General features: G+C 51.9%; 3 protein-coding genes across 5 annotated transcripts; all 3 read left to right on the top strand.

Annotated features, from left to right (window-relative positions):
• The first annotated feature begins 213 nt into the window (after positions 1-213).
• ALDOC (aldolase, fructose-bisphosphate C) lies at positions 214-3,854 on the top strand. 3 transcript variants are annotated; one of them, XM_027130420.1, is made up of 10 exons: positions 236-341; positions 1,015-1,100; positions 1,428-1,549; positions 1,636-1,847; positions 1,961-2,015; positions 2,110-2,270; positions 2,392-2,475; positions 2,719-2,893; positions 3,034-3,233; positions 3,363-3,852. In XM_027130420.1, exons 3-10 carry the CDS (start codon positions 1,438-1,440, stop codon positions 3,456-3,458), a joined length of 1,095 nt encoding a protein of 364 aa, XP_026986221.1. In that variant the 5' UTR covers positions 236-341; positions 1,015-1,100; positions 1,428-1,437; the 3' UTR covers positions 3,459-3,852. The 3 variants fall into 3 exon arrangements, with proteins under 3 accessions (XP_026986219.1, XP_026986221.1, XP_026986220.1); XM_027130418.1 differs by lacking the exon at positions 1,015-1,100 and having other exon boundaries at positions 214-341; positions 3,363-3,854; XM_027130419.1 differs by lacking the exons at positions 236-341; positions 1,015-1,100 and adding an exon at positions 352-994.
• Positions 3,855-5,574: 1,720 nt separating this feature from the next.
• Positions 5,575-17,295, top strand: PIGS (phosphatidylinositol glycan anchor biosynthesis class S). Its single transcript, XM_027130416.1, has 12 exons — positions 5,575-5,651; positions 5,932-6,071; positions 6,156-6,267; positions 9,627-9,716; positions 10,136-10,227; positions 11,695-11,902; positions 12,185-12,327; positions 13,045-13,159; positions 14,055-14,200; positions 14,756-14,856; positions 15,644-15,854; positions 16,213-17,295. The coding sequence occupies exons 1-12, from the start codon at positions 5,618-5,620 to the stop codon at positions 16,486-16,488; spliced, it is 1,668 nt and encodes a 555-aa protein (XP_026986217.1). The 5' UTR covers positions 5,575-5,617; the 3' UTR covers positions 16,489-17,295.
• A 115-nt stretch (positions 17,296-17,410) lies between these two features.
• Positions 17,411-24,122, top strand: UNC119 (unc-119 lipid binding chaperone). The gene is made up of 5 exons (XM_027130421.1): positions 17,411-18,602; positions 22,108-22,221; positions 22,766-22,868; positions 22,980-23,152; positions 23,418-24,122. Exons 1-5 carry the CDS (start codon positions 18,380-18,382, stop codon positions 23,528-23,530), a joined length of 726 nt encoding a protein of 241 aa, XP_026986222.1. The 5' UTR covers positions 17,411-18,379; the 3' UTR covers positions 23,531-24,122.
• The last annotated feature ends 607 nt before the right edge of the window (positions 24,123-24,729 follow it).

Raw genomic sequence — 24,729 nt, 5'->3', positions numbered from 1 at the left:
AATTGTGGCAGAAATGAGGCGAGGCCATTTCCTGCCCATGGGGCCTTGGTGGCTGGCCCGCAAGGTGGGAGGGGGACAGTGCGCAACCACCTCGGAGATCCCAGTAGAGTAGTCACTCCACCTCGTCGCCCCGCCTCTGTGGGCGTGGCCTCGCCGCTGACTCCAGTCCTGGGAGAGGGCGTGGCCAGGGCGGGGAGGTGCTGGCCCCGCCCTCCGGGGGAGTCACGTAGCTCTGCAGTCGCCACAGCCTCATTTACAGGAGCCGGGCTTGGAGCCACAGCTGCTGCGGACCTGAACCCGAGCTGCTCCTGTGGCTGCCGCAGCTAACTCGCCGCGCACAGGTGAGGCCCGGGACGAAGCGGGAGTTGCTCAGCATCTCCGCTTCCTCTCCCTGACTCTTCTTTCTGCCTTCCTTACCCTGCTCCTGGGGGCCCCTGGATGTGCCTTCTCAGCTCTCTCCTTACATTCTCTCTCCTTTCTGTCCACTGGAAACCCCACACCACTGCTCAGCTTCTCCCACACCACTTCTTCCTCTTAAGCTCTTATGCAGCTTTTCCAATCCTAAATCCTCTGCCTACTGGATTTTTCCTTGGGGTTAGCCTCTCTCACCCAGACCATTTTAATCTCAGCCTGCTGCCTCTCCTAGGCTGAGTTCCCTCTCCAGTTCTCCTCCCTTCATGGTCCCCCTGGTCTAGGTCCTTCCACCTGACTAGTTAACCTGTCTCACCATCATCTCCCCACAAGTCTCCTCCCTGCTGCTACTGCATGTCTCCCTCTCTCTCCTCTCAGGCTCTCTCCTCATTCCTTTCAACCCTGATCCTCCGCTCCCATTCTCCTGACTGCCTAGGCAGTTAGGTTCAGGGAATGGAGGAGAGGTTATGGAAGCCTGTGGCCGTGTTTTGTGCCACTCCTCCTCCCTACCCCCACTCTTTTCCTCCAGAAGCTGAGGGAAGAGGGGTGATGGGTAATTTTGCCTCATTCTGAAGCCTCTGAAGTAAGTGCATTTTCCCTCAGGGCCCTGCTGAGGATGAGAAGAGGGAAGGTGGAAAGGCCAGTACTTACGCCCACCTGAAGAAGGGGCCAAATTCAGTGAAAAAAGGGTTGGCATCTTTATTTGGGCAGTAGTTTCATAAGAAGACCTGCAGCTTTGGGGCTGCTCACCTCCCCACCCCCACCCTGGGGCTGGGAAGGGTGCCCAACAGGGACAAAAGGAGATGTGGGAATTGGGGCCCTGAGCCTGCTGGCTGTCAGAGGGATTGGTGCCATTTTAATGCCCAGGACCCATGCCAAGGACTGCTGCTGCCCTGTTCCCAGGCCCTCCTTGTTGGGGTGGAAGGAAAAGGCCATTCCTCTCCATATGGACAGGAGAGAAAGCAGAGGAGGTAGTGGGTGGGGTCCAGCTTTTATACCTTGTCTCCATTCCACAGAACTGTCACCATGCCCCACTCGTACCCAGCCCTTTCTGCTGAGCAGAAAAAGGAGTTGTCCGACATTGCCCTCCGGATTGTGGCCCCAGGCAAAGGCATTCTGGCCGCAGATGAGTCTGTAGGTAGGTGGGGGCCTGTGGTCAGGTGGGGAAGAAGTATCCAGGGAGCCCTGGGGATGACCTTCCCACCCTACTTCGTTTGCCCCCAGGCAGCATGGCCAAGCGGCTGAGCCAAATTGGGGTGGAGAACACAGAGGAGAACCGCCGGTTGTACCGTCAGGTCCTGTTCAGTGCCGATGACCGTGTGAAGAAGTGCATCGGAGGTGTCATATTCTTCCATGAGACACTCTACCAGAAAGATGATAATGGTGTCCTCTTCGTCCGTACCATCCAGGATAAGGGCATTGTCGTGGGCATCAAGGTGCAGCCACTGGCCCTGGATGGGGGCTGAGCGTGGAAATAGGTGTGTGGGTGTGAGGGGTGGCAAGCGGAATCCTGCCTGGGTTCAGTTCTGTGCCTGTGTTTCCCCTTCAGGTTGACAAGGGTGTAGTGCCTCTAGCCGGGACTGATGGAGAAACCACCACTCAAGGTACAGGAGGGGTGGGCTTCAGGACCACAGGGTTGTTGGGTGGTTGCTGCTGCCAAAGAGGAGCAGAGTAATGAGGCTGGCACTATGCCTGCAGGGCTGGATGGTCTCTCGGAACGCTGTGCCCAGTACAAGAAGGATGGCGCTGACTTCGCCAAGTGGCGCTGCGTGCTGAAAATCAGTGAACGCACGCCCTCAGCACTTGCCATTCTGGAGAATGCCAACGTGCTGGCCCGCTATGCCAGCATCTGCCAGCAGGTGTGCCTGTGTGTGTGACAGGGGGTCAGATGGGTGCTCTGTGCCTGGGGGTGAGAGGGTTACATGGCTTTCTTCCATCTTACCTACTGCCCATCCCAAGATACTCTGCTCTTACCTGCAGAATGGGATTGTGCCTATTGTGGAACCTGAGATCCTGCCTGATGGAGACCATGACCTCAAACGTTGCCAGTATGTTACAGAGAAGGTGAGTCCACACCTGGGCACAGACATATACCACAGAGAAAGCCTGACAGGGAGCCTGTTCCCCACAGTCCCTGGCTCAGGTGCAGGCACCTTCCTCAAGCACTCTTTTACTTGATCCCAGAATGTACCTGTGAGTCTGACCTATACCCACCCTCACAGTCATGCCCACCCAGCCCTAGACAGGGAACATAATGTAGTGAGTGGCAGGGGCCCAGAACCTTAGTAAACCTCCTCTGATCCCCAGGTCCTGGCTGCGGTGTACAAGGCCCTGAGTGACCATCACGTGTACCTGGAGGGGACCCTGCTCAAGCCCAACATGGTGACCCCTGGCCATGCCTGTCCCATTAAGTATAGCCCAGAGGAGATCGCCATGGCAACTGTCACTGCCCTGCGTCGCACTGTGCCCCCAGCTGTCCCAGGTACCACCCCGCTTCCAAACCTGTTCCTTTCCCTAAGACCCATTCTCACGTTCTTCCCCCGTTCTTGTGGCCTCCAGGGGTTCCTTACCCTGGAAAAATAAGGAGTGATCAATCAGTGTGTCTTCTCTTCTCCACCCTAGGAGTGACCTTTCTGTCTGGGGGTCAGAGTGAAGAGGAGGCATCTCTCAACCTCAATGCTATCAACCAATGCCCCCTTCCCCGGCCCTGGGCCCTCACCTTCTCCTATGGGCGTGCCCTGCAGGCCTCTGCACTCAACACCTGGCGAGGGCAACGGGATAATGCTGGAGCCGCCACTGAGGAGTTCATCAAGCGGGCCGAGGTTGGGAGCTAGAGGTGGTGGGTGGGGAGGTGGTGTGTAGCCAGGCAGGGTCAGCGCCCAAACGCTGTAGTCTGGGAGGGTTCAGCACCTGTGGACTGGGTCAGCCTACTTACCCCCTTCCTTTTGCAGGTGAATGGCCTTGCGGCCCAGGGCAAGTATGAAGGCAGCGGAGAAGATGGTGGAGCGGCAGCACAATCCCTCTACGTTGCCAACCATGCCTACTGAGTACCCACTCCATACCACAGCCCTCGGCCCGGCCACCTGCACCCAATTTTGCCTGTAGTTACGGCCAGGGCCAAGTAGCCATGAAGAGCCACCCAGCACTGAGCCATCTTCCTTTTTTCTCCTCCCCTCCCCTCTCCGATTGTTGCACCTGGGACCATTGGATGGGAGGATAGGGAGCCCCTCATGACTGAGGGCAGGAGAACTTGCTAGAAGTCAGAGCAGGATGCCTGGGTCTCCCCCGTGCCTCTGCCAGCCCCCACAGTTTCCCCATGATGGGGTTGCTTCTCCTTGGGCTCTCCTTGCCCACCCTCTCTCCTGGGATCAGAGGGTAGGGCACCAGAGCTGACTCATGCTTTGGGTACATACCACATAGCAAATAAATGGTAGCAAAGCATGCTACTTTGTCTGTCTTCTTTACACATCCAATTCCCACCTCCCAGTTTCTGATCTCTGCTGACTACTGTCTCTGAGCCCTCTCCGACTGTGGAGGTGGAGAGGGTGGGTTTTGAGTTTTACTGGGCTTTAAGTTTGGGGGGGGGAGGGGCACACCCAGTCACCATTCTCAGCTCAGCCTCTTGCTGTTGATGTCCGAGGCTGGAGCGTGGCAGTATGGAGGGCTGTGAGTCTTTCGGGAACTGCCACTTCAGAGGCACTTGGCAGCAGGTGCAGAAGGATGGAGTGAGGCAGGACTCAAGCTACTTCTGAACGCAGCTTTTGCACATGGCCCCAAACTGGGATAAGAGGCGATGGGAGGAGTCTCTCACCTCTCGGCTGTGTTAAGCCCTAATGAGGCTTGACACATTTCACCAGGGGGAGCCACTGCAGAAGGAGCACCTGGGTTGCCCAACAGGGAAAATCCCCAGGGCTCAGCGATGCCCGACACAGCAGGTTATCTAGCAGGTTGCCGAGAGCTGTTGCTCACGCCCAGTTGGGATAGATAGGGGCACAGAGGGAGCCAATTTAAGGGTCTGGGCAAGAGCAGACCTGGTGAAGTCTCATAATGAACTTTGACCACTTAGCTTGGACGTGGGGCTGTAGGTGGAGCACCTGGGTCTATCTGAGCAGATGAAAAGATGAGAGAACCTGCTGTGTGTTCTGTGTGAACTGGGGAGGCCATGCTCTGTGTGAAGTGCACAACCAATGCTCCGCCCAGCTAATTATTGCAATATGGGAGTGTAGGCCGATTGTGGCCTGATCTTGTATTAATAAAAATAGCTCAAACTTACATAGCAGTCTCCTGCCAGGCCCTATTCTAGTCACTTTACAGTTGTTAACTCATTTACTACAACAATTGTACATAAAGTAGATACTATTGCTATCCCTATTTTATTTATTTATTAAAACAATTTTATCTTTCTCGGCCACGTCACGGGGCATGCGGGATCTTAGTTCCCCGAATCGAACCCACGCTGCCTGCAGAGTCCTAACCATTGGACCGCCAGGGAATTCCCTGCTATCCCTATTTTAATATGAGGAAACAAGCACAGAGAGGTTAATTAACTTCTCAAGCTCACTCAGGTAAAGTGGTGAAGCTGGGATTTGAACCCAAGTGATCAGGATCATCCAGAATTCTGTGCTCATGAATTTTCAAGAATTTTAAGTGAGGTATTCAGACTTTAACAAGTTGTAAGTGAATTCAAATGAATTTTAAAAATATTAAATGAGCTAAATATCCTAAAAACGTACTATTAGCTTGCTCCTCCGAAAGAGGAGCTCTATAATAGGGATGATAAACAATCATCGTGATAAGCGACTTTCCGTGTGCTCTTTCCATGAATGACCTCATTTTAGTCAAGAATCTCCATTTTTCAGATGAGAACACTGAGACTTACAGCTTCCCGTGGTCTCCCGGCTAGTATTTAACAACTGCAGTTTGCGCTCTTATTCCCTGGGCTAGGAGTGGGTTCCACAAGGAAGCGCAGGGTGTCTTCCAGCAAAACCGAAACCCGCACAGCTCCTCAATCGCCGGGGCAGCGTCCTTTCAAGCTCTGGAAGAAGCTCTCTGCGCACCCCGCCCACCCTTCGTCGGTTTTCGTCTGGAGTGCCGCTCGTGATTGGTCGCGATCGCTGCCGTGGGCGCGCCCACTCCTTGCGGGTTTCCGATTGGGGGAGGCCTACGCAGCTCCTTCCCTCGGCAGCAAGAGTGGTTGGAAGCGAGTATGGCGGCCCTGGGGGCCGCAGCTACAGACCTAGGTGCGGCGGCATTCGGGAGGGGGCTGCGGCTCGCGGATTGCGAGGGAGGAATGCGGGGGTGGGGACTGTGTTGTGCCAGAGGTCCCGCGGATGGGGGTTCGGGGTTCGTCTCATACAGCATCCCTTCAGACTAGGGTCCGGGCCCCTCGCCGGGGAATCCCTTCGAGTGCGGGCTGAGAGGTTCTGAGTACAGCTTGCCGGGGCTCCTCCGCGTCGGGGGTGGGGCCGGCACCCGAGCCCACCTCTGGCGGCGCCTCAGTGGATCCCCCCGTGTCCCCAGAGGTGGTTCGAGGCAAGCGCGCCGCTCTCTTCTTCGCCGCGGTGGTCATCGTGCTGGGGCTGCCGCTCTGGTGGAAGACCACGGAGACCTACCGGGCCCCATTGCCTTACTCCCAGATCAGTGGGCTGAATTCCCTGCAGGTAAGACCTCGGTGGTGGAGGACCAGGGGACAGCCCACCGGCAAGATGGAGACTCACTGATGGCCCTGATGCTTCTTCCCGCAGCTCCGGCTCATGGTGCCGGTCACTGTCGTGTTTACCCAGGAATCAGTGCCATTGGACGACCAGGAAAAGCTGCCCTTCACCGTTGTGCATGAGAGAGAGATCCCTCTGAAGTGTGAGTTCCTGATCAGGGCTGCCTTTCTGGTCTGAGTTCAGTCCGCAGATAGGTTGGATAGGAGGAGCATGGGTATCCCGTAAAGGTGATTACAAACTTATTAAAAGGCCACTTTGAATGAACAGTGTGTTTGCTAAGAAAAAAAGCAGCTTTAAATTCAGAATTCACCATTAAAGGGGCAGTTTTATTCATAAAACAGTTGTGCTACCTGATCAGAAGTAGGTGATGCTCATTACGGGTTAGGGGAGGATGTGGGATGTAGTGGAATGAACACAGGGTTTGGAATCAATTTGGACTTACATACAGGCCTTATTCAGTTTAACATTAAATACTTTACGGAGTGTTAGGCACGTAGGTATCAGGAATTTGGGGATGAATAAGAAATTGATATTGGTTTCAAGAAATTCATAGGTAGGGGAGAGAGACAAAGAAATCTCAGAAGTATATAAGTATATAAGAAACAGAGATTGTACTTAAGAAAGAGACTATAACTGTCTGGAGGAAAGAAAGGTAGAGAAGGCTTTGAGAGCTGTAATTTTTAAGCCAGATTTTTAAAGGATATGTAGGAATTCAAGTTAAATAAGGAGGAGAGGGAGGGATAACACTAGTTAGTAATAATGATAGCTAATACTAGTTGTTCATTATATGCCAGAAACTCGATGAAACACTTTACACGTGTTGCCTCATTTAATCCTAACATTATGATCCCCATTTTAAGTCTCTTGTCTCTTTTATTATATACCAGCTCTCCCTACCCCATCCCAATATACTTGTTTTCATTGATTTGTTGGAGAAACCAGGTCATTTGTTTGATAGAACATCTCACATTCTGGATTTGGCAGATTTCTTCCTCTTGGTTTCATTTAACTTATTTCTCTAGTATCCATATTTCTTATAAACTGGTAGTTAGATCTAGAGGTTTACTTAAAATCAGTTTTTTAATTTTTTAAAATTTATTTATTTATTTAATTTATAATTTGGCTGAGTTGGGTCATCATTGCTGCTCGCGGTCTTTCTCTAGTTGCAGAGAGCGGGGGCTACTCTTTGTTGTGGTGCAAGGGCTTCTCATTGCAGTGCCTTCTCTTTGCGGAGCATGGGTCCTAGGTACACAGGCTTCAGTAGCTGCAGCACGCGGGCTCAGTAGTTGCAGCGCGTTGGCTCAGTAGTTGTGGCTCGAGGGCTCTAGAGTGCAGGTTCAGTGGTTGTGGCGCACTGGCTTAGTTGCTCTGCAGCATGTGGGATCCTCCCGGACCAGGGCTCGAACCCGTGTCTCCTGCATTGGCAGGCGGATTCTTAAGCACTGCGCCACCAGGGAAGTCCTAAATTTATTTTTTGGCCGCACTTTGTGGCATGCAGGATCTTAGTTCCCCGACCAGGGATTGAACCCGTGCCCCCTGCAGTGGAAGCACAGAGTCCCAACCACTGGACTGCCAGGGAAGTCCCCAGGTTCAGTTTTTTTTTTTTTTTTAACATCTTTATTGGAGTATAATTGCTTTATAATGTTGTGTTAGTTTCTGCTGTATAACAAAGTGAATCAGCTATATGTATACATATATCCCCATATCCCCTCCCTCTTGCGTCTCCCTCCCACCCTCCCTATCTCACCCCTCTAGGTGGTCAGAAAGCACTGAACTGATCTCCCTGTGCTATGCAGCTGCTTCCCACTAGCTATCTATTTTACGTTTGGTACTGTATATAGGCACATATATACAATGGAATATTACTCAGCCATAAAAAGAAGCGAAATTGAGTTATTTGTAGTGAGGTGGATGGACCTAGAGTCTGTCATACAGAGTGACGTAAGTCAGAAGGAGAAAAACAACTACTGGATGCCAGCACATATATATGGAATCTAAAAAAAAAAAAAGTGGTTCTGAAGAACCTAGGGGCAGGACAGGAATAAAGACGCCGACGTAGAGAATGGACTTGAGGACGTGGGGAGGGGGAAGGGTAAGCTGGGGTGAAGTGACAGAGTGGCATGGACATATATACACTACCCATGTTCAGTTTTTTAGGCAAGAATACTTCACAGTTGGTGTGTTGTACTTCCTATCGTGTTATATCATGTAGTGGCCTGGTTGTTTCACTTTGGGTGATGCAAAGATGATTATTTAGTTCAGATATTGTCAGCTTGACTTCTGTATTTTAGTTCTCGGTCAACCTTTCACCTGATGATTTTAGCATCTGTTGATACTGGAATCCATTTCATTAGGTTGCAAAATGGCAATTTTTAAATTCTGCCATTTCTTCTGCATTCTTCTGGAATTCTGTAAAGAAGAACTTTCCCAATAAATTTTAGGTTCAGCTTGTCAAGTTCCAGGTGGCGAAAAAAATCCCTTTGGGATTGCCTTACATGTTTAGATTAACTTGGAGAGAATTGATATTCTGAGAATATTTAGTTTTTCCATCTAGGAGCCTTGTATGTGTTTCCATTTTATTCAGATCTTCTTTTATGTCATTGAGTAAAGTCTTGGTTTTTTTTTTTCTTACAGTTTTGTACATGTATTCCTGGATATTTTTATATTCTTTATTGTTACTGCAATTGGGATTTTTAAAAATATTGCTTTTTTTTTTTTTTTTTTTAACATCTTTATTGGGGTATAATTGCTTTACAATGGTGTGTTAGTTTCTGCTTTATAACAAAGTGAATCAGTCATACATAAACATATGTTCCCATATGTCTTCCCTGTTGCGTCTCCCTCCCTAAAAATATTGCTTTTTTAATTAGATATTGCTGGTATTTATTAGAAAGCTACCCATTCTTGCATTTTCTTATAATAGTTTTTTAGTTGGTTCTCTTTGATTCCCTTTGAAAATAATTATACTACTTCAAAAAGTGGCCATTTTGTCTCTTTCTTTCAAATATTCATGTTTCTCTTTTTTCACTTATTGCATTGGTCAGGAACTTCAGGAAGAACAGTGCTGAATAATAGGGGAGATAGCAGGCATCCTTGTTTTCGTGCTAATTTTAATGGAACTATAGTGTTTTGTCATTAAGTGTGCATCTTATTTTTATCAAGAATGTTCACTGAGTTTATTTTGAGACATCTATTGAAACGATCATATGGTTTTCCTCCTTTTACCTACTAATGTAATGAATATTGTAATAGATTTCCCTGTGGGGAGGGTACTTCAGGTTGAAGGTGCACAGCGAGAGGCAAGAGCTGGGCAGGTGGAAGAGGTGGAGTGTCATGTATTTATATCATCCATGCAGAAATCATTAGAATTGGCTGTTGCTTCTTGGTATTTCTCTGCAAACAATCATCTTGCTCTCCTCGGACACTGGACAGCATTAGGGCTGGAAGGGTGGGCAGAGTCTGACATTTGCTCTTCTCATCATGCTTCTTTCTCTCTCTAAGACAAATTGAAAATCAAATGCCGTTTCCAGAAGGCCTATCGGAGGGCTTTGGATCATGAGGAGGAAGCCCTGTCATTGGGCAGTATACAAGGTACTAGGAGGGGTGATCATTTTAACAGGAAGCCCTCTTTTTCCTTCTGATCTCTAAGTGTGTAGTTTCCATATCTTGTCCTTTTTTTTTTTTTTTTTGGGCCTGTGCTGTGTGTCCTGCAAGGATCTCAGTTCCCTGACCAGGGACTGAACCTGGGCCACGGCAGTGAAAGCCCGGAATCCTAACCACTAGGCCACCAGGGGACTCCCTCCATAACTTGTCTTAACTCCAAAATCTCTCTGGGAAGGCTGGGAATGAGATACCTTGTGTCTCAGCCTGGGCCACCCAGGGCCAGACCTGGCCACAGTGTCAGCTGGGTGTGAGCGGGAGGTGGAGTGATGGGTTAGGCACCGTGTGGGAGCCAGAGGGAGAGGGAATGGTGTTTGCGCTCCTGGTACACCACCTGTTCTTGTCCCCAGAGGCAGAAACCATGTTTGCTGAGCCATCAGAGCAAGCAGAGGGCTCCCTGACAGTGTACGTGATCTCTGAACACTCCTCACTTCTCCCTCAGGTAGGGTGAGCAGAGAGGCTGCGGACATGCCTTCTCCCTTCAGCTTGTCCTCTCCTAAGTCTCCTTCTTGCAGTATTGCTGCCCATTCCTTCCGTTTGCTACAGAAAACTCTCCTCAAGTATTTTTTAAAAAGAATGCAAATAGGGATTGTTTTCATTGACTCTGGGTCTTTCTAAATCCAAGGCTTGTATGTGGTTAAAGTTCCATTTTTTTAAAAAATAAATTTATTTATTTATTTATTTGGGCCACATTGGGTCTTATTTGCTGCACGTGGGCTTTCTCTAGTTGCAGTGAGCGGGGGCTGCTCTTCGTTGAGGTGCGCGGGCTTCTCATTGCAGTGGCTTCTCTTGTTGCGGAGCACGGACTCTAGAGTGCAGGCTCAGTAGTTGTGGCACACAGGCTTAGTTGCTCTGTGGCATGTGGAATCTTCCCGGACCCGGGCTCGAACCCATGTCCCCTGCATTGGCAGGCGGATTCTTAACCACTGCACTATCAGGGAAGTCCTAAAGTTCCAATTTAAAGTGGAAAAAAAATCAATAGGGTTAAAGAAGCTGGTTTGAATAGGCTGTGATGATAATATGAGCAATACATTGACCTTTTCAGTTTCTGAGCAAAAGGTTTGGTGGGAGCTGTACCAGCTACCATTTTATTTTTTAATTTATAATGAAATATTAATTATTACAAAAAGATGAAGGAAAATTTTAATAAACATCCATGTACCCACCCCTAGCTTGCAAACTATAATACAGCCCTGTGCATCTCCATGATTATATCCCACTCCCTTGCAGCCAAAGGTGACCATAGTTTGTATGTATCATTTTCATATTTTTCTTTCAAGTTTTATCACATATATCTCTATAAACAATATGTTTAATTTTATATATTTTTGAACTTTATATAAATGCCGTAATGAAGCGCATGTTCTTCTCTAGTTTTCATTTTGCTTGACCTTTATGTTTGAATCATCTATGAAAATATGTCTAGTTGAATCTAATGCATTCATTTAAAATTCTGTCTAATGTTTCATTGTATAAACATATCACAATTTATCCATTCTGTTGCTGACAGGCATTTGGATTGTCTCCAGTTTTATCCTATTACAAATAATGCTGCTGTGAAAATTCTTGTACTTGCCTCTTTGCCATTTGCCATTTACTTATATCAAACTTTCCAGTTGTTTGTTTATTCTTGCTCAGCATGCCGTCTCTTAGTTTCCAGCCCATGAAGATATAGCTGTTGCCTGCACCTATGTCATCTGGGAAGGAGAAGGGAACTGAAATGAATGAAAACACTCATATATATCCATAGCTCAGAAATGTTGACATAATAGTTCTCAACGAGTCTAGAGAGAGGTGCAGTCCTGTTGGTCGGTGGCAAAAGGCCAGATTCTCAAAGACAGGAGCCAGAGTGCTCTTCTGCTTTCTTCCCTGAGCCGTGGGCATTCTGTCCCTTGCTTGCCCCTCATAGGACATGATGAGCTACATTGGGCCCAAGAGGATGGCGGTTGTGCGGGGGATAATGCACCGGGAGGCCTTTAACATCATTGGCCACCGTGTAATCCAAGTAGCCCAGGCCATGTCTTTGACTGAGGACGTGCTTGCTGCAGCCTTGGCTGACCACCTCCCAGAGGACAAGTGGAGCTCTGATAAGAGGCGGCCTCTCAAGTCCAGCTTGGGTAGGGTGACCGGGCTGTGCCACGGGAAGGGAGAGGGAAATGAATTATGTGGAGACGGTGGGGCAGGAGGGGAGTCTGCATGCAAACGCTTCACTCCTTTCTTCTGTGGTTTCATCTTTTTCTTAAAGCACTCGGTGTTCCTCATCCCAGTTTTATCCTCCCTTTGCGTCCATGATGGCGAGCAGCCCCATTTCAGAGGAGAACCAAGTTCAACTCAGCCAGGGGTACAGGCTGCCTTTGATCCACAGATGCCTCTGGCTTCCCTGACTCCTGTTTTTATAGGCTATGAAATCACCTTCAGTTTACTCAACCCTGACCCCAAGTCCCATGACGTCCACTGGGACATCGAGGGGGCTGTCCGGCGCTACGTGCAGCCCTTCCTGAATGCCCTCAGAGCTGTGGGCAACTTCTCTGTGGACTCTCAGGTGAGACTGGGAGCAAGTTGAGGAGCCCTTTTCCCCGCTGCACCATCCTTTCCCAGGTCCCTCCATATTTGGCATTTACAAGTGTAGTCTGTTCTTCCAGCTCTTTGAGCTTGCTGATTTGCCAGGAAATTCCTGTGTATGTATATGGTTCTGGGGTCTACTTTTCCTCCTTGGTGTCCAGCTTGGGGAGTTTTGTCAATGCTTGTTAAAAAAGTAACTTCCTTATGGCTCCCTCTGGAACTGTATTCACCAGTTGTGCCATCCTAAAAATTTATTAAAAAACAAACAAAAAAACTTCCTGAGATATGTTAATGTAGTAACAACAAAGATGTGATGAATGTAGTCTTCTGAATTACACAGTGTCCTTTTAGGGAAAAGGTGGGAGAAATTTTTATCAGGTCTTGGTAGTGGGAGAAATTACTTCTGAATCACTGATTTGATTTGATCTTGTGGACACTGAATTATGCTATTCTTTGTTTAGGCTGCGAGAAAGCCTGGTAAAATAACGTGGTGTTCAAAACCTGGATTTAGTGTGTTAACTTTACCCTTAGCTTTGTTATTTTTTTCCCTACTCCTGCTTTCTCTCGGCCTTGATTTTTGTCTCTTATATTTTGCCCTGCCTAATGGTTATCTTTTTAAGGCACCTCAAATCTTTTGGGGGGACAAATTGGAATATAGCTCAGTAGACAGATAGCATGCTCCCTCTTTGCTCTACAGATCCTTTACTACGCAGTGTTGGGGGTAAACCCCCGCTTTGACCCAGCTTCCTCCAGCTATTATTTGGCCGCACACAGCCTCCCCCATGTCATCAACCCAGTGGAGTCCCGGCTGGGTGAGTTCCTGACCATGAGGGTCTTTCTGCCAGGCCGGGGAAGGACCCTGAAGGCTCAGCCTGGGGTGGGAGGCGGGTTATATATAGCGATGGCTCCCAGGTTGGGTTGGTCCAAGGGCATTGAGGAGGTGCTGGGCATTTAGGCTCCTTTTTCACGATAGTCTGTTGACATCTCCATCTCCACACTGTCACATCCAAAAGCATTGATTAAACATTCCCAACACTTTTTATAAACAAATGGATAGGCTGCGTCTCCCTCCCTGCAAGCCATCCAGGAAAAATATGGCCACACGTGTAGGAAAGACAGCAGCAGAAGTACAGGAAGGCAGAATTTGAATCGACAGTTCTGCTGATTGAGGCTGAGGAACCTTGAAGCTGGGGTTCCAGTTTTTCATTTTGGCGCTGGTACCTCAGAAGAGTAGGTAGTACAGTACAGTAGAACTGTAATAGAGGCAAACCAAAGGGAGTATATCACTAGTTGTGGAATTTTAGGCACCAGGGTTAGGCCAGTGTGGACCAAGGGGTATGGGTGGGGCAGCACATGAGGCCTTGGCGAATTCCTCCTCCCTCCCTGCTTCCCTCCTTCCCTCCCTTCCTTCCTGCAAGGTCCAAGGGACTGCTTTATGGCACTGCCGAAAAAGGTGGGAGGCTGTTGGAGGAGAGGCGATTTGGGGGCAGTTCGAGGCTGAGGACTGCACTTCATGTATGTGGCACATCTCAGGAGAATGCTGAGGTTGTTTAGCACAGAAACCCAGGCCTGGAGGATATCCTAGTGATTATCAGTTGGGGAAAATGAGGCCCAGAGTGAGTGACCAGCAAGTTAGAGGCTGACCTAGACCTAAGATGTAGACCCAGCGTGTTTGGTCTGCTGACTCCCCTTCTCTTTGTGCCACAGGATCCAGCGCTGCCTCCCTTTACCCGGTGCTCAACTTTCTACTCTATGTTCCTGAGCTTGCCCACTCCCCGCTGTACATTCAGGACAAGGATGGGGCTCCAGTGGCCACCAACGCCTTCCACAGCCCCCGCTGGGGTGGCATTATGGTATGGTCACACCACGGAGACCCCAGAGCCCAAACGTCAGGGGTGTTCGTTGAGACTGTTCTTCTGTTGTTCCTCTGGTGTCCTCTGTGGCCCAGCCTGGGTTGGGGGGGTGGTGGTGAGGTGCTGTGAGCTCGTGCCCCCCACCACCCCCGCCAGCCCCACTGCTTCTTATTTCCATCAGTGTTTATATAGTAGGACCCTTTTGCACTTGCAGTTTGCGCTGACTTAGGACTATTCTGTGTATAACTTAGATCTTGGCCCTGTTTGTGGGAGTCTTAACAAGGTTGGGAATGTTGTCTCCCCTGTTAGATTGGAGTTTCTCATGGGTAGGAACTTTAAAATGGAATTAAAAATATTTCTTTAACAAGATTTTTGAGGGAGTAGAGGAGATAATTTATATAAAGCTCCTAATAGCAGGTATTCCAAAAATATTAGGTTTGTAATTTTTAGAGCACAGAGTATGTCTTCCTTTCCTCTCATGGCCTCCAGAGTGTCTAGGGCAGAGCTGTGCATGGTCCTGGCGTGATGTTGAGGCACGCTTATTTCCCCCTGCAGGTATACAATGTGGACCCCAAAGCCTACAATGGCTCGGAGCTGCCAGTGAGAGTCAAGGTGGACATGGTGCGGGTGATGGAGGTGTTCCTGGCTCAGCTGCGGTGAGGTCCTGGGGGATCCACTCGGGGGCGAGGCCACTGAGACTGACCACAGTCTCCTGGGCTGAGTGCAGTAAACCCTCACTTGGCAGGGATACCTTGGCTGTGCCTGGAGCCCCAAGGAAACCAAGAAAGGTTTCCAAGGATCACTTCATCCTTCTCTTAAGAAAGACTAGTTGTTGACAAAAAGCGTTTTAGGAAAAATAGGCTCATGAATGTCAGGTCCATAGGCTGTGATTAGGGATGCTTAAGAAAATAGCTGTTAATTCTTGTGCGAAGGGATCTATTGATAGTGGCTTCCTGATGCCCTGTGTTGAGTATTCTAAGGCTGTGTCTGGGCTCATCAGGAAAGAGGATTCTGATTGATTAGCAATGTCTGCCATGGTGCAGGGATAGAGAGGCACAGCACGCATGCCTTGTCAGAGGTGGTCCTGGATCATCCCTTAACTAAGGCTCAGGGGCCCCGTTTGTCCAAAGAGAGGGTAGACAGGGTGAGGGGATTAAACTAGTTGGTGTTAATTAGAAATATTTTAGCCATGGAACCTTTTTTCACACAAGATCTTATAATATAGAAACAATATAGAAACAGGTAAAAGTGAAAAACCACTAGTTAAAGTGGGGCTTGGGGCTCTGTGTTACTTAGTGTTGCTGCTCACCCCCTAAGACGCTAAGGCACTTCCTACAACCCCTGTGGTTCTGGGTGAGATCGAAAATCCTAATAGTTATTCTAGGAATCCTAACCATCTTCTCCCACCTTCTGCCCCTTTGACCTTCTTTGCTGTTCCTACAGGCTACTCTTCGGGATTGCTCAGCCCCAGTTGCCTCCAAAATGCCTGTTTTCAGGGCCTAAGAGTGAAGGGATAATGAGCTGGGAGCTGGACCGGCTGCTCTGGGCTCGGTCAGTGGAGAACCTGGCCACAGCTACCACCACTCTCACTTCCCTGGCCCAGCTTCTGGGCAAGATCAGCAACATTGTCATCAAGGACGATGTGGCATCTGAGGTAAGCAGGCAGGGGATGGATTCTGTGGCCTAGGACTGGAGTGGCCAGCAGGGCCCAGGGTGTGGTGAAACCAGAGAGCCGTTTGAGGTCCAGAGGATGTGTGGGCATGCCATCCTTGAGTGCCCAGGCTTCCTCTAGAGGTCAGTGCCAGCTCCCTAGTAAGGAGTCTAAGTGCGGGTGTGAGGTGTTAAGCAGGCACTAAGAAGATACCCCCTAGCCCTTTTCTACCGGCCTCCATATATCCTGGGCAAACTCCAGGCAACCTGCCTGGTAGACGGAAGACACAGTGAGGCCCTCTCCCACCCTCCCAACCAACCGATGCCTAGGACGTTTTGGTAACTCCCTGCCCCCTTCCTAGGTGTACAGGGCTGTAGCTGCAGTCCAGAAGGCAGCGGAGGAGTTGGCCTCTGGGCACCTGGCTTCTGCCTTCGTTGCCAGCCAGGAAGCTGTGACATCCTCAGAGCGTGCCTTTTTTGATCCCTCGCTCCTCCACCTCCTCTATTTCCCTGATGACCAGAAGTTTGCCATCTACATCCCACTCTTCCTGCCTATGGCTGTGCCCATCCTCTTGTCCCTGTTCAAGATCTTCCTGGAGACTCGCAAGTCCTGGAAAAAGCCTGAGAAGATAGACTGAGCAGGGCAGCATCACAGTAGGAAGCCTTCCTTTCCAGCCAGGAGGGGAGGGGTTAGATTGAGAGGCACATAATGGGGCCTGCCACAAATGACTTGTCTCCAGCCTGCTCTGTTGCTACTCCAGCAGTCAAAGTATAACACTCCTTCCAGTTCTTCTGACTCAGGTCCCTCCCACTCTTCATCCCCCCACCCCCCACCCCCCTATCCTCAAAAGACACATCATCTGGGCCTCCTTACCCGGCCTGAACTTGAAGGCCCTTTTCTGTCTCCCTCTGGAGCAGGGGCAGCTTGTGCTTCTGCCCTGTTCCTCACAGTCCTCTTGCACTGAGAGGGAGCATTAGGGGAAAGCCCTGGGTTGGATTCTAGGTCCCTTCCCTCCACGCTTCTCTCTAACCCCTCAGGGAGAGCCCTAGCACTGCTCTCATAGAAGGGGCCAAGCACCTGTCACCTCTGGGACCTTCTCCTTGACTCCCCTCCCTCCTGGCTGGCTGTACCTGTTGTGTGCAGCCTGATGCTGGGTGTGGCAGAGGTTCCCTTCACCCTTTCATAGAGGCAGTGTGGTGAGTGGGGAAAGTTCCGGACTTGGGATTAAACATGCCTGAATTCAAACCCTTGCTTCTGTACTTATCATCTGGGGAGCTTTGAACAAGCCACTTAATCCTCTCTGAGCCTCAGTTTTTCATTTGTTAAAATAGTACTAATGATACCTCCCCTACAAGGTGGTTGTGAGGATTAAATGTGATGAGCATGTGATAGTATCTGGTATATTCTGGGCTCTCAAGAAACATTGGTTGAATGTGAATTGGAATGATATGAAGTATGAGCATACCTTTCATTCTTCATTCGTGTGTAAGTAATGGTTTCCTGGTGTCTGTCCTCCTGGGCTCACTGGTCCATTTTGCTTCCACCTGGCCACGTGCCCTTCTTGCCTCGATGTCCTGGAGGGCCCTGTGGTGGCTGGACATTGTAGGCTATTGTCCTTCGATATGTCCTGGGTTGTCTAGCAGGGGGTCTGGGAGAGAATAGCTTGTACCAGTGTAAGCCCTCAGATACTAACTGATTCATAAATTCAAAAAAAGAACATACAGTTGACCCTTGAACAACATCGGGGGTGGGGTGCCCACCCTCTGTGCATTCAAAACTCAGAGTATAATTTATATTTGGCTCTGTTGATCTGCAGTTCCATATCCAGAGATTCAGCCAACCCATCGTGTAGTACTGTAGTATTTTCTACGAAAAAAATCCACAAATAGGTGGACCCACGCACTTCAAACCCATGTTGTTCAAGGGTCAACGGTATTGAGCACAGGCTGCACGGGGCACTGTGCTAGGTACTGGGTATTACAGAGAACAAAGACAGGATCTCCACTTTCACTGAACTGGTCTTTTAGGAGGCGGAGGCAGTGAGCAAATGAAACTAATTTCAGATAATGCATTAGAAAGAAAAAACAGGCTGATCAGATAGTGCCTGGGGGTGTTTGAGAGGGTCTCTGAGCAGATGACATTTGAGCTGAGACCAGAAGGACAAGAGGAGGCCATCTGGGGGAAGAGCATCCCAGGCAAAGACCCTGAGGTGGGAACTTGCTTGCGGGCAGAGGGAGAGGCGGAGTGGCTAGAGCACAGCGAGTAAGAAGGAAAAGGTAGCCAAAACCCCTTAAAATCCCTATCGAAAAAGTGAAAGAAGCCCAGGGCGGGCCGCCTCCCTGCCCCGGGTGAGTAGCCCAGGTGGGCGGGAGGTGGGCGGGGCCAGTACCGGGCCCACCCTGGGGGCGGGGCGGCACCTGGGGCCCCTGCCCGGCCGGGGGCGGGGCTGCGGACGCTCCCCCTTCCCTCGGCTCCAGCTGGCGCAGGCAGCCGCCGCGGCAGCAAGCTGGCTGCGGCCCCGGGAGGCCATGAAGGTGAAGAAGGGCGGCGGCGGCGGGGCCGGGACGGGGGTGGAGCCCGCTCCAGGGGCCTCGGGCCGGAGCGTGGAGACCAAGACGGAGCTGCAGGCGGAATCCGAATCCGGGTCCGAGTCGGAGCCGGAGGCAGGCCCGGGGCCCAGGCCGGGGCCGCTGCAGAGGAAGCAGCAGATCGGGCCGGAGGACGTGCTGGGGCTGCAGCGGATCACGGGCGGTGAGCATCCGCGAGGGAGCGCCACCCGCGGGCGGGAGCGGGAGAGCACGAGAGGGGGCCCTCGAGGCGCGCGGAGCCCGGGCCCCCGCCCCCTTTCCCGCCCTCCCCCCGCCTCCCCTCCCCCACCAGAGTCCCCCTCCACGTCTGACTCCAGGCCTGAGATCTCATGTTCCCCCTTCCCTTGATCTCTCTCTGCGTCCCTCTTGTCCCTTTAGAGATTTATTTCCACCCCACTCCTTCCTTTTTGAGGAGTCCATCCCCCTTTCCCAGGTGGAAGTGGAGCAACACCTGCAACTGTGACCCCTTCCCCACAGAGTCGTCAGAGCCCTTTGAAGATTTTCTCTGCAATAATGAGGAAGGGGGCTGAGTGCAGTCTACCCTCAGTCTCCTCCACCCTGGAGGCTAGGTGGAGGCTGAGTTACTAGGGTGGTATCAAAACCCTCAGTTCTCCCCGACCATTAATGCCTTCACCCTGGACACCCAGGAAGTCTGGGGCCATCCCCCTCCCCAGGAAAGGACCTGAGGAGGAAGCTTCAGTGGGTTGGCTCTGGGCGCTCTCAAGGGAGTGGGTTAATGCCCACCCTTAGCCTGGACTAGGGCCTGTCCTGTTTTGGGAGGCCAGGTCTCCACTGTGGTTGAGTTTCTGAGCTGGACTGCCTAAGTTGAAGTTCCAACTTTGCCATGTTATTGACTGTGTGACCTTGGGCTAATAACTTCACCTCTCTGAGCATATTCATCTGTAAAACAGGGATAATGATACCTACCTTGCAGAGCTATTGTGAAAATAAATCCTCTGATTTTGCACCATGCCTGGCATGCTGTGCATGCCCTGTAAATAGGGCTCTTTTATCAATAGTACTGAGGGCCCCACAGGACTGCTCATGGCTGCTGCCTAGAGGCAGACAACTGGGCATTCAGGGCAGGGGAGGGGGTAACCATAGGCAGGGAACAAGGACTGGAAAGTCTCATGGCAGAGGCAGTGGCTGAGCCTCAAAGAACAGAAGGCGTTTGGAGTGGCCTACTGCCTTGGCCTCATTGATTAGTAACCCTGCCACAGCTCCCTCTGAGAGAGCAACTCTTGGGGCTCCCCTGTGGGGGTAGGGGGCAGATGCTGGGGTGGAGCTGAGCTCTGGAGCTGCAGGAGCAGCAGAGCCCAGGGCTTCCAAACAGAGCTGTGGAGGAGACCATGGTGGCAGGTCTAGGCCTGTGCGTCTGGGTCCTCGGGGGACCAGCATCTCCCGTCTCTCTGAGCCAGGCAGCAACCATTCTTGGCTAGGCCCCCAGAGCGCTGAGCTGCCTTACCCAAGCAGGCACTGGTAGAGGGAGGGGGCCCGGGCCAGTCCCATGTTGGTGCCAATTGGGCTGTAATTGGCAACAGCAGCATTTAGGATTCAAGTTAGCTCTGGGGCAGAACTTACTTATAGGGTGTCTAACTTGTCCAGGTCCTAGGTAACTTTAGAAGTTATTTTGCAACTATGGGGGCTTCCAACCCATGTACAACCGTGTGTCTCTGAATTTGGAGGAAATTTATAGCCCTTAGAGATGCGGCATCTGCTGTAGATGAGCAGAGGAAGAGTCTTCACAGGAGCCCTTTCTTTTGTAAAAGTTGAGAACAGGCCTCCAGGACTCTCCTCACTGACACCCCTGCCTGGTCTCTTCTGACCTTAATCGCACAGGTCTGAGGTTTTTTGTTCCTGGATTACTCAGCCCTGAATCCAGCTTAGGAAGCTATTTGTGGCTGAGGGGAAGGGAGCAGTTGTGTTCTGAGCCCTCGGCCAGTCTGCCCCTTATCTGGCCTGACCCTCGGTCCCAGGCCTCATCCTTCTCTAGCAGAGGGAGGGAGTGGAGGTGGTGTCCTGAGCCATGGGCCTCTCCTGTTCCTCACTTCCTCTAAGGACAGAGGAGTTGATAGGTTGAGTTTGCGGTAGAATAGACTGAGGTCATACTGCAAGTTGTTCTCAAATGAGAGGAGAGGCTCCAGAAGTTAGAGAATGGGGGAAGAAGGAGGACTTTATGCGGAGCTGGGAGTTGGGCAACTAGGATGCTGTTCCCAGTTCTGCCACATCCTCTCCTTAGGCCCCACACCCTCCTTCTACATCTTTGGATTAGTGCTTACTTTCTGTGAAAATAAGGTGTGTACAGCGTGAGGTAGGAGTTGCCTACTTCCATTCCTCCTCCTCTCCTCTCACCACCATGGGCTGTGATGGGCAGGCCAGGGCTCAGGCCCCTCCACAATCCCTATGTAGTCCCTGCTGGACCGCAAGGTGCCAGGTGGCTACCAGGAGGGCTTCCTGGAGGGGGCTGCCCCAGGCTTGAGGGAGAGAGAATGACTTTACATTCACTTCCTCTTCCTGCCCCAGAGGAATAAGAGGTGGTCTAGGGACCTGGAGGGTGATTTCCGGGCCTCTACGTGGAGGATGTGATGCTATGCAGGCTGACAGCACCAGAGCCCCCACTGCACCTCTCTGTTCCTTCCTATTTGCTGCCAGGGCCTCCTTGAGTGCTTGCAGTTGCTGCTGCACGAGCGGTGAGGGTTGGATCAGGCCCTGCTATTTCTAAGCTTCCTCAAGCAGGGCCCACCACTATTCCTGGTTCCTCTTCTGGGCTCGAGGACTTCCCTTACCCCATGCACACCCCCGAGGCACCTGCCACACCCTCTTACTGGCCTTGCCTGTACTCTTCTCTCTGGGGGTGGCTCAGCATCAAGGCTGGATGGATGACCTTTGAGGGGGTTCCCTCTGTTTGCTAAGATCTCCTCCTGCTTGAAGATCAACAGGGATGGGAGCAAAGGTGGCTCCCTTCCCCCCAATATTCCAGGCTCTGGGCTTGAGTCAGCAGAGCTTTGGCTAAGCTGCTTAAGGGAGCTGGGTTGGTGTAAGCCTCTTATGGGGAGAGGAGGGGCCGGGGTGGGGGGTGAGGAGGGACAGGGAAAGGGTTGATCGCTTGCCCCAGCACTACCCAGGTCAGAGAAAGTCCTTGTTTGACACACCTAGATGTGTGCCAGGGGTGGCTATGGGGTGGGGGCGGGGGCATCCTCTCCCGAGGTAGAGCTGTGTCACCCCTGTTAGAGTGAGGTTCCTAAAAGCAGGACTCTATCTTCCCTCTCATGGTGGCGGGGGAAGGGCTCCCCATCAGATTAGAGACTCATTTGGTTAACCGTCACCGAGCCAGTCCTGGCAAAGCAGAGGCTGGAATAAGGGCCCTCAACCCCTGGGTGGGCGGCAAAGTGTTGGCAAGCTGACCTTGTCCTCCACCCTGCCCCTCCCTGACCCCAGAGGCTACCAGGATGGAACGATTTGTCTCCCATTAGATCCCAATGGCAGAACTATGTCTCCCGCACACTATGGGGCCTCCCCCAGGGTGGGGGCTCACTTCTCTCTTTCTGCAAGGCAGTGACCTTAGGAGCAGGGAAGGTGGTAGCTAGTTCAGGGTTCCACTAAAGCTGAGTTGGCAGCAGGGGCTTCTGGGCAGGCCCCTTCCTTGCTCAGCTGCCTGTCTCCCCTAGACTACCTGTGCTCCCCTGAGGAGAATATCTACAAGATTGACTTCGTCAGGTTCAAGATTCGGGACATGGATTCAGGCACTGTTCTCTTTGAAATCAAGAAGCCCCCAGCCTCAGGTGAGTGGGTTGGGTGGGCCATCGACAGAGGGAGGTGGGCGAGGGCTGTGAAATGGGCTGCCCAGGGACTCCTCAGGCTACAGAGGAGTCAGACCAGAGCTGGGATTTGCACCCAGGCCTTCTCAGGAGACACCAGGCAGGGGGGCCTCTGCCTGGGGCTGGGCCTCTTCTTTTCCTTCCCTGTGCTCCTGGGGTTAGACATCTTGGGAGGACAATCCTGCCTCTTCAGTCCCTGCCAGCCTGCCCCCTGGGAACTGCAGTCCCAGAGGCCCCAGGTCTTTTTGTCTCTTGCGGAACTGCAGTCCCAGAGGCCCCAGGTCTTTTTGTCTCTTGCGGCTCAGGGAATCTCAGTTGAAATTGGTGACCCGCTGACCAGTTGGAAGCAATTAGAAGCATTCAGCCAGTGGTCTGAACCCTCAATATACATCAGGATCTCCTGAGGAGTTTTGAAAAATTCAGACAGATGAGGGCCCTGGGGTGAAAGCCCGGGTGGGCATGGGCCCCAGCCTGAAACCCACTGAGCCCCAGCTGGGGTGCATTACAGAGCGGTTGCCCATCAACCCACGGGACCTGGACCCCAATGCTGGGCGCTTTGTCCGCTACCAGTTCACGCCTGCCTTCCTCCGCCTGAGGCAGGTGGGAGCCACGTGAGTCACTGGGCCGGGGTGAGGGCTAGGGGTGGGGGCTGAGGTGCGGGTGAGGGTGGTAGGGAGCCCTTCTTGAGTCCCAGCTCAGCCCCGCCCCCTTCTCTCACTCAGCGTGGAGTTCACAGTGGGAGACAAGCCTGTCAACAACTTCCGCATGATTGAGAGGCACTACTTCCGCAACCAGCTGCTCAAAAGCTTTGACTTCCACTTTGGCTTCTGCATCCCCAGCAGCAAGAACACCTGCGAGCACATCTATGATTTCCCCCCTCTCTCTGAGGAGCTGAGTGCGTGGGCAGGGCCCTGTGGGAGGGATGCAGGGGGACTCAGAGAGACCAAGTTGTGGGGAGTGTGGGTCTGAGCCCCTTTCTCCCCTCCCTGGGTCTCTTGTGTCCGGCCACCATTCGTGTGTCATCTGTAGGGAAACTGAGGCTCAAAGAGGCTGGGGGAACTCTTTGTTCAGCTTGCCCGCGTCCCCTAGTCCTGAAGCCCCTGCAGTGGCCTGGCTCAGGCTTCTGACCTTTGCCCCAACTGGCTGGGTCTCTCTTGCAGTCAACGAGATGATTCGTCACCCATATGAAACACAGTCTGACAGCTTCTACTTCGTGGATGACCGGCTGGTGATGCACAACAAAGCAGACTATTCCTACAGCGGGACGCCCTGACCCCCCAACCAGCCCCTGCCCCAGGAGGGTCCTGGGCCCACAGCCGTGACCACCCCAGCACTCACCTGCCAGCCCCAGGTCTTCTGCCTGGGCAGTGCTCCAGAAGCCCTGAACCCTTAGTCAGTGTTGGGAGGGCGGGTGCCTGACGTCCCCCATCCAAGTCTGTGCAGCCCATGGGGCCTGGCACGTGGGGTGGGGTGGTGGGGGCTGTTTGCCTCCATAGCCAGGAAGACCTCTCGTGGGAGGAGTAGCCAGGACTTGCGGACAGCCGAGCTGGGCCTCTTGGGCCCAAGTTTCAGAATAGTGTTCCCCTATCCAGGCTTTGACTAGGTCAGGGCAGGGACCCATTCCCTGTCCCCTGCCCACCACTGACAGGCCATTTAGAGTTGTAAATTCACAGAGGAAGGTCCTTGTGGGGTCTGGCAGTCAAGCTTCCCAAGGGGGTCTGGGCCCTGACCACAGCCCCGGCCTCTACCATCAGGGGCTGAGATCCTGCCTGAGGTGTGGGAGGGACCTGCCCAGATTGCAGCCTGGGGTAGGGGTTGGACCAACTGTATATAGTTTTCAATAAACTCTTTCTCCTTTTCTGTTCTCTGGTTGTGGGCCAGCATGTGCGTGTGGTGGTGGCTGAGGGGGCCGTGATGTGGTCCCAGGGCCCTCCTGTCTCCTAACCCACTGCAGCCTGACCCCCACCCGGCATCTAGAGTCAGGACTTAGTATGTGTTGCAGCTGGAAAGGGTTTTTCCTTTGATAAGGAAGGAGACCCAGGCCTTGAGAGGGGAAGCTTTGGCCAAAAGTCGTAGCCAGCCCTGAAGAACAGAGAGAGGCTGGGACAAGGGCCCCCGACTCTACGGTGGGAGGGGAGGTGTTGGGGAGGTGGCCTTGCCCTCTACCCCACCTTCCCTGACCCCCAGAGGCCACTAGGACCATTAGGTTGTCCTTTTAGCCCTCATCAGTGAGAGAAGGCTGAGGCCTGGAGCCATCTTGCCCTCAGCTGCCTTGGGGAGGCCCTCTGGCCTGGCTGCCCTGCATATAACATCACCCCCAGTCCTACCCCAGACCCAGCGGAGGTCTTTGTTTCCTTAATGGAGGAAATTCAGGAACTGAGATTGGTGGAGAGTTTACTGCAGGGTTTGCAGCTTACTGTTCCAAGTGCCAATTTGGATACACGTGGCGCTAGTCTGCCCTCTCCCTCTCTG

This window comes from Aethalodelphis obliquidens, unplaced genomic scaffold (genome assembly GCF_003676395.1).
Source record: "Aethalodelphis obliquidens isolate GAN/ISIS:26980383/991018 unplaced genomic scaffold, ASM367639v1 scaffold38, whole genome shotgun sequence".
Lineage (NCBI taxonomy): Eukaryota > Metazoa > Chordata > Mammalia > Artiodactyla > Delphinidae > Aethalodelphis > Aethalodelphis obliquidens.
The sequence above is the reverse complement of the archived record's forward strand: the minus strand, read 5'-3'. Positions and strand labels throughout refer to the sequence as shown.

Excerpts from the sequence above, each read along its gene's own strand:
- PIGS (XM_027130416.1), top strand. The coding sequence starts at position 5,618 with ATGGCGGCCCTGGGGGCCGCAGCTACAGACCTAG. Across the intron at positions 5,652-5,931 it reads GGCCGCAGCTACAGACCTAG|AGGTGGTTCGAGGCAAGCGC; the intron begins GTGCGGCGGCAT and ends CCGTGTCCCCAG. Across the intron at positions 15,855-16,212 it reads AGGACGATGTGGCATCTGAG|GTGTACAGGGCTGTAGCTGC; the intron begins GTAAGCAGGCAG and ends CCCCCTTCCTAG.
- ALDOC (XM_027130418.1), top strand. The coding sequence starts at position 1,438 with ATGCCCCACTCGTACCCAGCCCTTTCTGCTGAGCAGAAAAAGGAGTTG. Across the intron at positions 2,016-2,109 it reads TGGAGAAACCACCACTCAAG|GGCTGGATGGTCTCTCGGAA; the intron begins GTACAGGAGGGG and ends CTATGCCTGCAG. Across the intron at positions 2,894-3,033 it reads TGTGCCCCCAGCTGTCCCAG|GAGTGACCTTTCTGTCTGGG; the intron begins GTACCACCCCGC and ends TCTCCACCCTAG.
- UNC119 (XM_027130421.1), top strand. The coding sequence starts at position 18,380 with ATGAAGGTGAAGAAGGGCGGCGGCGGCGGGGCCGGGACGGGGGTGGAG. Across the intron at positions 18,603-22,107 it reads GCTGCAGCGGATCACGGGCG|ACTACCTGTGCTCCCCTGAG; the intron begins GTGAGCATCCGC and ends TGTCTCCCCTAG. Across the intron at positions 23,153-23,417 it reads CCCTCTCTCTGAGGAGCTGA|TCAACGAGATGATTCGTCAC; the intron begins GTGCGTGGGCAG and ends TCTCTCTTGCAG.